This window comes from Octopus bimaculoides, chromosome 10 (assembly GCF_001194135.2).
Source record: "Octopus bimaculoides isolate UCB-OBI-ISO-001 chromosome 10, ASM119413v2, whole genome shotgun sequence".
In the NCBI taxonomy this organism is placed as follows: domain Eukaryota; kingdom Metazoa; phylum Mollusca; class Cephalopoda; order Octopoda; family Octopodidae; genus Octopus; species Octopus bimaculoides.
The window spans coordinates 30,470,755-30,482,472 of record NC_068990.1 but is presented as its reverse complement, the minus strand read 5'-3'; the positions used below and the strand labels follow the sequence as shown (position 1 = coordinate 30,482,472).

Sequence of the window (11,718 nt, the reverse complement as noted above, 5' to 3'; positions counted from 1 at the left end):
CTGGTGGTGGGCCAAGTTTCTCCAGTTGAGTTGCTGTTGGCAAAACATCGGGTGCATCTACAAAGGGAGAGGAAAAGAAGAAAGAAAGAAACAGGATTAAATCACAATTTAGAAAGAAAAGAAAGAAAAAAATTAGAAAAAAAACATGCAGTTCTCTTCAAAATAGTTAATCTCCCCCACCCCCTCCCAGCCCCAGAGCAACTGAAACGAAGTGGTTTGAACCAGAATGAAAATCAAATGACAAACAATTTACTTACCACCAAACTACACTGCCTTTGATTAATAATAATAATGATAAGTTTCAAATTTTGCTACAAGGGCAGCAATTTTGGGGGAGGGGTTGAGTTAATTACATCAACCCCAGTGTTCAATTGGTTCTTATTTATCGACTTCAAAGGATGAAAAGCAAGGTTGACCTCAGCAGAATTTCAACTCAGAACATAGTGACAAGTGAAATACTCATTATTTACATTCAACGGATATTTGTCCTCATCTTGTTTGTTGTTAACACAACATTTCGGCTGATATACCCTCCAGTCTTCATCAGGTGTCTTGGGCAAATTTTGAACCTGGGTTCTCATTCCTAAGGTATTTTTTAATATTATTATTATTATTATTATTATTCAGGTCACTGCCTGGAATCGAACTCGGAATCTTGGAGTTAGTAGCGCACGCTCTTAACCCCAAGATTCCGAGTTCGATTCTAGGCAGTGACCTGAATAATAATAATAATAACATTGGAAAACACCTTAGGAATGAGAACCCAGGTTCGAAATTTCCCCAAGACACCTGATGAAGGCTGGAGGGTATATCAGCTGAAACATTGTGTTAACAACAAACAAGATATGTAAATAATGTACATAATTCCTCATCCTTTAACTATAGAAGTGAAATACTGCTAAACATTTCATCCAGCGTGCTAATGATTCTGCCAGCTCATCATCATCATAATATTAATAAATGATAATAGTTAAAAATATTGTGCGTACATGCGTTAACTAGTGTTTGCATGGAGGTATGTGATTTAGTGGTTAGGCCATTTGGTTCACAATAAATAAAGTCATACCCGACTGTGCACTGTGTCCTTGAGCAAGACACTTTATTCTTACATTGCTCCAGTCTATTCAGCTGGCAAAAATGAGTTGTAACCGTAATTCAAAGGGTCAGCTTCATCATATCGTGTCATGCTGAATCTCCCTGAGAACTACATTATGTGTGTCTGTGGAACACTCAGTCACTTGCATGTTAATTTCATGATGAGGTTGTTCTGCTGATCGGATCAACTGGAACCCTCAGCGTTGTAACTGACAGAATGCTAGTCACTTGCATTTACTTGTGACTCGTTTATAAACATTTTTCCTTTCTTGGGAACAGCAATACTAAGGGAGAATTATTATAATTCAAAGAGACAGAGAAAAAGAAAGATATTTAGGGTTGCACACCCAAACGCTAAAAAACTGAGTGTGTATTAGCTAATTCAAGTGCAGAAGAAACTAGCTGGCTGAAGAACCAAAAATCATATTTTTTAAAAATTCCTAATAAAATTGTCTCTGAAGAAATCAGAAATGTCACAGACATTATGTCAGTAAAAGCTGTATTTATGACGTTGAGTATAAAAGAAAAGAAATATCAAACAGCATTAATATGAAAATTTAGACTAAAATTGGGAGAAAAACATTTGATGAGAGATTGAAGAACCTAATATAAGATTAATCAGCAACTCTGATGGATATTTAAAACAAGAATTTATAACATTTACTGTCGTAGGCCAAAATGTGAATATTCTTTAATTTAATCTCAACTCTGTGGAGATGGTCACACTGATGAAATACCACCTTGTTGTTTCTTAGGTTTTATTTCAAATTTATTTTTATGATTTTTTTGTTACCGTTTCCATTAAATACTAGATTAGTAGGTGCAGTCATAAATTAGCGACGGTGATCACATCAAGGTCGCTGCACATGGCTGGTCAGGAAACCAGTTAGAACTCATAACCAAAACTCTGGAAAATCCAGGTCCATAACAATTTGCATCCCTTAAGTCAGTCATACCCATTTTCCACAGCAAGTCTCCAATGTGTACAGTTTGAATATTTGCTTCAACCACTGAGATCTGCACTGTGGTTGGCTTCACCTCCATGTAGCCAGTGAAATAACTATGGTCAATCTTAAGAAGAGTTGATTAACTTACATCTGTTCATAAATTATATATTTTTATCAAGGTGAGAAATATATATCATTTAAGAGGTAACAAACAGACACAAACTTTGTGTTAATAAATCTCCCATTTGAAGAAGAAAGCAGGTTATAAAATAATAGGTGAGCAGATTATTCAAATATAGCAGAAGACATTACAATAAAATTCCACAAACTCCCACATTTGAGTGTAAATAAATATAGTAAATGTATATTTACAGATATATATATATATATAAACACACACACATACATACACACATACAGAATGGCCCAAAAGTAGGTTTACAGTTATTCAACTATCTCTTTTGCATTCATGTATTAACAGTTTAAATCGTTTTTGGATTTGGTTTGCAAGATTCTTTATGCGAGTTCGTGTGTTGAAGCATATTTTGTTGTGTCTGGGCAGAGTCATTCTCTTTTGGTGCCTTATAATTTAACACACTCACTGGTAAAATTTCCCCTTATTTCTTTTTTATTTTTCTAGAATTTTCACTGCATCTTGCAACCTTTTCAATAGTTTTGACTCTCAAAGGTACTAAAAGAGAATGACTCTCCCCAGACACAACAGAACAGTTTAATGTTAATTATAAAAAAATATGAAACCATTATTCTATGCTAATTTAGTTAATTTTGTCAAGCTCCCTTTTCAGGTTGTAAGATAGAAATTTAAATGTAATAAAATGTTTTAAAACAATTTTAAAGTGCCTACATGAAAACTGTAAACCTACTTTTGGGCCACACTGTAGGCGTGTGTGTGTGTGTGTGCAGGAGTGGCAATGTGATAGGAAGTTTGCTTCCCAATCATAGTTCTTGGTTCAATCCCAGCGCATGGCACCTTGGATGAGAGTCTTCTACCATGGCCTCAGACCAACCAAAGCCTTGTGATTGGATCTAGTAGACGGAAACTGAAAGAAGTCCATTGCATATGGGTGCATCCTACCACCACTTGACAACTGGTGTTGGTGTATCTACATCCCCATAACTTAGCACTTCAGCAAAGAGACTGATAGAATAAGTATCAGGCTTCAAACAAAAAAAAAAATTACTGGGGTTGAGTCATTCGACTTAAATTCCTCAAGGCAGTGCCCCAGCATGGCCACTGTTTGTCTAATGAGTGAAACAAGTAAAAATATAAACAGGTTTGACTGTAGTTGACTCAGTAACTTTGTTTCTTATATTTTCTTCCATGTTTTTTGCTGATTTTGTTAACAGGAATCAGATTAGAATGAGAAATCTGTAACAATGGATGAGGTTCTTCAGAGAAGCCAATGGAGCTCTCAGGGTCAAAAGGGTAGAATAAATGGATGGCATTTACAAAGAGTGTCCCGGAACAGATTGTTCAGTAATCAGCTTCAGAATGTCATAGAATACAAGAATATAGAATCAGTCAGATTACCAAAATAAATCTTTTACTTTTTCTGTTAAATGTTTCAGCCATTTGACTGTGGCCATGCTGGAGCACCACCTTGAAGAATTTTTAGTTGAATGAATCAATCTCAGTACTTTTTTTTTTTTAAGGGTGAAACTTATTCTCTTTTTGTGGAACTGCAAAGTTATGGGGATGTACACAAACCAACACCAGTTGTCAAGCAGTAGGTGGGGGACAAAGAGACACACAAACGACAGGCTTCTTTTAGTTTCTGTCCACCAACTCCAGTCACAAGACTTTGGTCAACCCAAGGCTATAGTAGAAGACACTTGCACAGTGTGCCATGCAGTGGGACAGAACCTGGAACCATGTGGTTGAAAAGCAAACTTCTTACCACACAGCCACACCTGCACCTATATTTTTAAGACATTGTGGAAGTTTGGGGGAAAAAATCATCATTGGTAAAGCAAAAGCATGGTTTTCAAAACTCCAAATATGAGGACAAGTGATTATTTTATAGATATAATATGATTTATTATCTAATAATGTGTGTGTGTGTATATAAGAAGTAAGATGAGGATTCTGATAGAATCAGGTATATGAAAAGGTATGCACCAGGTAGGGTTGGGTAATGTCTGTGGTTCTGGCCTATGGTCAGTGAGAGTTGAAATACCAGATAGGATATTTCGGCTGCGAACACAGAGAAAACCAACCTTATAGTTGGCCTCGACAGACACATCCCTGCTGTCATCATCCTCATCGTCTTATATCTGCTTTCCATGCTGGCATGGGTTGGACGGTTTGACTGAGGACTGATGAACCAGATGGCTGCACCAGGCTCCAATATGATCTGGCAAAGTTTCTACAGCTGGATGCCCTTCTTAATGCCAACCACTTCAAGAGTGTAGTGGGTGCTTTTACGTGCCACCAGCACGAGGGCCAGTCAGGCAGTTCTGGCAATTCTTGGATATTCTTATGCTTTGTAAAATTACTTCTCATCTGATGATTATGGTCTTTTATAATGATGCAATGTTCTGATTTCACTATTAAAAAGTTACATAAGAAATAGCTGTAATGAGCTGACAATTAGCCATTGTATGTTATTAGTTTAATTATAATACACCAAGGGAATTTATGTGTGTGTGTGTGTGTCCTGTCAAGTGGACAGGATTTGAATTCCACAATACTAAAGTATTGCTTGTCATTATTTCCATATTCTTTTTGGTAGTTATGAACTATTAAAAATACATTTCGTATTTAACACAATATTTGTTACGTTTGTTTTTTTGTACATATGGAAACCTGAATGATTTATGGGACACAGCATAGCAACAGTAATAAAACACGTGGAAAGTATACACAAAAAAAAGGAGGTAAAGAAATAACAAAAAAAAAACAGGAAAGCATGCATTATATGGTGTGTATAAGACATTTAAAAAACAAACATTTAAATATATTCATACATGAAACACAATAATAATAATGAAATATCTTGATTTTGGAAAAACAAGAACATGCATGAAACAAAACCAAAAATAAATCCAGATCCATGAAGAACAATTTAGTGTTGGTTCCTAACAGATACATAATGTGAACATATGTTTTCTTGTGATAAAATAATTAATAATACTCCATTATGCCTTAGTGTTTGTTCTGTTGCAAAAATTCTCTTTTGAAATCCATCTAAACCACTGGGGATTCTCAACTGAGATCCACATGACCCTTAGCAGTCCATATAAGGGTTTGTTGTTAAAATTTAGGCGCAAAATAAATTGGTTGTACTTCTAGAGTACACAGACTATTTTTACAGTTTTTTTTTTTATATACAATTCCTAATATTATTATAAAAATTGGAATCAAAGGGGTGCACAGGTAAAAAAAAAAACTCGGCTGAGACCCACTGATCTAAACATAGACCAACCTTAATAAATCTCTTGTTGTCTAGTTTAAAATAATAAAGGTCAAGATATGACCTGGTCTGAAAAAGCAGGAGATATTCAGAACCGGAATACCTCTGTTCTTAGTTTTTACTTAATCCAAGCTGATCTGGATTAAAGAACATTAATAATCTTCAGCCAACAAGAGAGTCACCATATAGTTTATTTGCTAGAAAGATAAAACTTACCAAAATCAGGCCCTACCATCTTAAAAAGTAGGGGATACAGTGACTAATATAGCCTAAGATAGACTAATCTGAAAACATAAATAAAAGACAGGATAGCCACTGCTAGAAAGTTTCTGACCACAAGTTAACTGGACACTGACCTGGTGTTAAATAACAGCTACCAATGATCTAAAATTGCTAACATACACTGAATCTTACCAATTCTCAGCCATGGAAATAATTCTTTAATATTTGACATCCTAAAAGGGCCATGTCAGGTCAAAGTTCAAAGTTAAAGGTTTTAAACTTCAATCAATACCTACTTTAGAACTGTTAATGTTTGTGTCCCAGAATGTACAATGTGATTTACTGACTACTGCTGGGTTTGAGTTTTCATTGCGGACATACAACAACAATCCAAATCAATGAAACCAGCTTTGTTTTTGTTTTGTTTTCATAGTTTTACATTTTTTCAGGTCAACATGGGTTAAACAGAACAGCAATGAATGGACGCCACTGCTGCCACCACCACCTCTTCTTCCTCCTCCTCCACCTTCACCCATGAGTTACTTGTGGCCAGTTCTTCCCAAGAGCAGGTCAATGGACTTTGCTCATGTACTGTTGCAGAGGCTGTTTAATAATCAGCCAACTTAGACATAGAAGTGGAGCAAATATACTTGCTCAAGATAGCTGTGTCCATGGCTTTCATTTTTATATGAAGCAATGCTCATGTTCACAAGTAGTAGTAGTAGTAGTAGTAGTAGTAGTAATAGTAGCAGCAGCAGTGATATTATGAATATAATGAAACAAACTAAAAATCCAGAGTAAATATACTTGATATAAGAGGTACAACCCAATGGTTAGAGCAGGATTTGAACCCATGAACCTACAATAATCTTGCACTTTAACTTCCTAACCACTGTACAATAACTAAGATCAAACATCTGTTGATAATAACTAATAAAAAAAACAGATGTGATATGACGTACGACTTCTCGTCGTCACTGTTATAATATCAAATGTTCCTGATGTTCTCTTATTACTCTTCGAACTGTGTATCTTCAACAAGCACTTCACGATATCTCTTCAATAATTCCTAGGACCTCTACACTATGACTGCGCATATGACACTCTTCCCAGACTGTTCTGTGCATGCTCATTTATACTAACTTGTATAGTTCACTTAGCTAATCACAGGGTGGGGTGTACAGATACCCCATACAACAAGATGTTTAGCCATTTTTGACTATTTTCTGGTATTTTACTGGTTTCGAGATGCAAAGTATGGGTGTGGCCCCCAAATGATTGGATTGGCTACATTTCTGTCACAGTTATCTTCCAGTAATTAATGTTAAGCAGAGCTTAAATTAACTATCCATTAGGAAACAGGGGGGGGGGGATCCAGAACTGAAGGAAGGGACTCCAGAAGGGTCAGAAGCCTTAAATATATATATGCTCTCATTTCTTACAGATTCACTTTTTAAATAAATGAAAAAAAAAATCTTTTTAAGACTGACAAAAACCAGACAACAAAACTGAATAAAACAGAAAACACAATTTACACAAGTGATATGACAATTACAACAATAAAATAAGAAAAAAAAGACAGGAAAAATTACTACAAAGAATATCAAAGAATTGTGGTGCTTCACAATAATTTCTGTCACAACACCGAGACGGTTGTCTAGACTAAATGGTCAATAGAGACACATCTAATGAAGTACTTGTAATTAAGGTCTTCTTACACAAATATAACATTAACACATGCAATATTTATATATGCATTTGTTGTATAACAAGGAAATGTATGTCTTGGAGTACAACTGTTGAAAGGTCTGTCTGTCTATCAACGTGTGTGTGTGTATTTTTCCATTTCTCTAAGTTCACAGTTACCTCTATCTTAGATTAGGTAACCCTTGTAACAGATAATTTATGATTAGGGTCCTTCTTGGATCAGCCAACAGCCTGGACCCTCTCTAATCAGATCCAAAGGGTAGATCAAATGAATGGTATTAACTGTTGTTAAGATGGAGCTTGTAAGCCAGGAAGGTTATATTAATTAATAAATATTTATGTAAACGTATGTAGCTTCACAAGTGCATGCGTGCGTGTGTGCGCGCACGTGTGTGTGTGTGTGTGTGTGTGTGTGTGTGTGTGTGTGTGTGTGCGCGCGCGTGCGCGCGCGCACAAGCAGCAGGTACAGGTCAGTGCCTGTGTGTTGATGAAGATGTGCGAGGGTGAGTGAAGATAATCTCTAGTTCACTCCCAATCGAGGGGCCACGACAGAAAAAGACAGCCAACACCTTTCAAAAGCCAGATCGAATGTTATGGCTTTTGTTACAGCTATATATACAGTTGATTCGATCAGCTGGAACAGTTGTCGTCCTAACTGACAGAGTGCTCAGATATGAATTTTTTTTTGGTTTTTATTTTTTTCATCAATCCATCTGACAAAAAGGTGATATTGAATAGGGAGGTGTGATGAAGAATATAGAACATACACAGAATCCTAATAGAATGGCCCTGTGTTATGACTTAAATAGAAGAGTGTGTGGGGGGGGCGTGCATATTTTTTCTGTTGCATTCAACCAGAAGAATATGCAGCTACTCACAAGTTTTAATATTTTACACGTACAACATTCAGATGACTTTTCCGAGTGGAAACATTGAAGACTAAACTCAGGCAGAAGTACTTCATTAAACCATGACTCTTATTTGACCGATACTTACCTTGAAGGGAAGACCACAGTTGGAATACAGCTTCTGAAGGCTCCCCTATTGGATTAGAAGCATGGGACGGCTTAGTTTGATGAGCAGCTGTAGTGGACAGCTAAACATTAATGATAGCCCATTGAAAAGAAGGTCTAAAGCAAACGACCTTAGTAAACCAGGAGAGATGTCTCAGAAACAGATGAGATCATCGAAATGGGTTTAGTATAGGCTATCCAAACATGCGTCAACATTTTAAAAAATGGACTACAAACTCTTAAGTCGGAGTCGACTTGATTGAAAAAAATCAAAATAAAAAAAAAAGAACTCTGAAACCCACAAAGAAAACTATAATTATAGTAAGACAAAAAAATATATATAAATATAGGGGTGGATATTGAACTAAAGCAATTGGAAACTATATTATTATAGCTTTGTTTTAGGAAAACATTATAAGACAAAAAAAAAAGGTAAAATGTAAAACTATAAAATAAAAATGTCAACAATTTTAAGTAATTTTTCAATGTTAGTTTATCGAATATAAACAACGACATGCATTGAACTTATGAAAAAGGAAATCTCTCAGAACAAACTTGAAAAGAAAAACTAAAGGTAAGATATGGAGTTTTACCATTTGTAGAAAATTGTCGATTAGCAAAGGTGTTGTTCTTGTTAACATGGGCTATAGTTAAATATAACCAAAGATTAAGTTGATAATTAATTGGTTACAACAACAGAATCAGGAATAATATGGGATTCAAAAATAGATTATTATTATTATTACATTATTAATGGAAACTTTCACCAGAAAAGTATTCATTTCTCTTACTATTTCTATAAATTGCAGTAGAAATTGTAAGATTTACTACATTGCCTCAAATATCTATCTTAAATATCTATAAAATTTTACACTGCTTTTTCCATGTTGGCAGGCGTTGGACAAGATTTCTTAAGGCAATATTTCTACAGCCAGATGTCCTTCTTGATGCCAACTCTTGCTTTTTTAAGTGAGGTACTTTATTTTGCTCGTGTTCACAGGTCAAACCACTGAGTTGTGAAACATCAACAATTATCACTGGTGTCATACAAAGGTAAAGTGAAGATGTGCAGAGACAAACACACATACACACGTGTGTATGTATATATATATATATATATATATATATATATATGTATATATACACACACACACACATATGACTAAGTAGCTAAGAAGTTTGCTTTGGAACCATTTAACTCTGTGGTTAGAGCAGCAGCAGAACAACCTGAAGAACAACTTGTCTAGTTTTGTCCGTCTTTACAGGCGTAATAGAAACATTAACTTCATCTGATCTACACACACACACACACACACACACACACACACACACACACACACACACATGGACAGTAGATTGCAGCCACTTATGGACAATGTAATAGAGAAAAACACTGCTTTCTGCTCATTTGCATATTAGTATATGTCTGTAGATGACACACATCAGTTAAGTTCTGAGACAGTGTGTTGTAAGTTGTTGCAAAAAAAATTTACTTGGATATCCATTTAATAGACGTCCCTTTAGCCTCACTGAGAAAATGGCCGAGATGAAGCAAAACCAGTCCTGAAGAAGACGCTTAAAGTACAAACAATAATGGTTGATATGTTCAGATGTCTCCCTTCTCACAGAGAAAGAGAGCTGCCTGGTGTAACCCCAGGGTCTTTTTGCACAGTCAGACTAAATGCCTGTTTATCAAATGATGTACACATGTAAATTACTGTACAACTTATATTATACATACGTGTGTGTGTGTGTGTGTGTGTGTGTGTGTGTGTGTGTGTGTGTGTGTGTGTGTGTGTGAATGTATAAACACAAACACACTTCCAAATATTATAAAGCAATTGAAGGATTTATTCAGATAAACTAAATAAAGTTAAATCTAAATATGTTTTCTTTTCATCTTGAGGCAAATAATATAATGTATATATAGCAAGAGATATACAATTTTAAAGAAGTCAACAATTTTTAACGTATAAAAGAAATCAATATCTTTTAACAAGAGAAAAAAAAGTTTAAATAAAGAATAAGGGACCGGCTCTCAAAACACCCTGAATTACTTCAATTTTTTTTTGTTTTTGCTTCGGTATCTAAAAACATGATACGAAGATGGATGTGTGTGACAGTGTTTCACAGAATACTTGATGCAGTCAAACACTGCATGATGAACTGTCAACAATGTGATTTCAGGTGAGGATGGATCTCAACACACTTGGTTGGCATACAACCGAATATTCTATCACACCTTTCCAGGCAATGTTGTTTGGAACAATTAACCATCAACAACAACAATAGAAGAAATTAATTTATTTATAATATTTATAGTCTAAACCAATTTATCAAATAATAAAATACAATTAGAATAAATGAAGGTTAATATAAATGGAATAACGAGAAAAAGAAAAAATATTCACTACCTCAGTCTTAACTGAAATTGTGAATAAATCTCTTTCTCTCTATTCACCAATGTGAGGGGTTTTCATTTTTTAATTAAATTAATAATTTATACCAATTTAGTAATTCTGTATTCCTGTATCTTGTTCTTTGTTTAGATGTCTATATTTACCAATCAGGCTCAAACCCACAAAACCAATCTAGGAGGGTAGAAGGAAACTCTAAGGATCAGAAGGGACTCTAGAGTTACTATGGGGAGGATCAACAACTACTAAAAACAATGAAACAATTCAACACACTAAGGATGAGATAAAACATGAGAGGGAGAAAGAAAAGCTTTGATGAAGGGTGTCATTCCAATAGCACCTACCACCACAGCTATATTTGCAAGTACATATAGGATTACTATGTTGAAGTTCCCGGGCCTGAGCCCAGTCAGCCGAAAGGACACGCTTTATATGGCTTGGAGAGCCATGAATATTGTATGATCCTGCAACATAAGGCAGCAGACAAGAAGAGATCAGAGATTTATGACAATAACCTTCAGTTAACAGTTCTTACAAGATGAGAGGAGAATGAGGGGCATCAAAGCAACAGGTGTTAAAGATCTTGCCTAAGGACACAATACAATGTCTGCACTAGAAACAGCAAACAGTTGTCTGGTCCCTTTAATCACCAGCCATTGCAGAAATAATAATAATGAGATGACAATCTGGGTAAGAAATGAATAAAAGAACATTTAAATATTAGCAGAAATGGCTACAAACATTCTCTTCACTTTGTATAGTTTCTATAAAATATTACAACAAATTTCATTAGCATTTTAACATTAATTTATCAATGCTTCCAAGAGTTATATACACATATAAAGGAAGGTGGGTATTTATATATATATATATATATATATAT

The 11,718-nt window shown here is 35.2% G+C and overlaps 1 protein-coding gene across 1 annotated transcript in view; it reads right to left on the bottom strand.

Annotated features, from left to right (window-relative positions):
• The window catches only part of LOC106868205 (formin-like protein 2), a 152,290-nt gene that overhangs the window by 9,671 nt on the left and 130,901 nt on the right, over nt 1-11,718 (bottom strand). The window contains exons 15-17 of the mRNA XM_052971305.1: nt 9,012-9,062; nt 8,402-8,446; nt 4-57 (exon numbers count right to left, since the gene is read on the bottom strand). Coding sequence (XP_052827265.1) covers nt 4-57; nt 8,402-8,446; nt 9,012-9,062 — 150 coding nt within the window. The remainder of the gene's footprint in view (nt 1-3; nt 58-8,401; nt 8,447-9,011; nt 9,063-11,718) is intronic.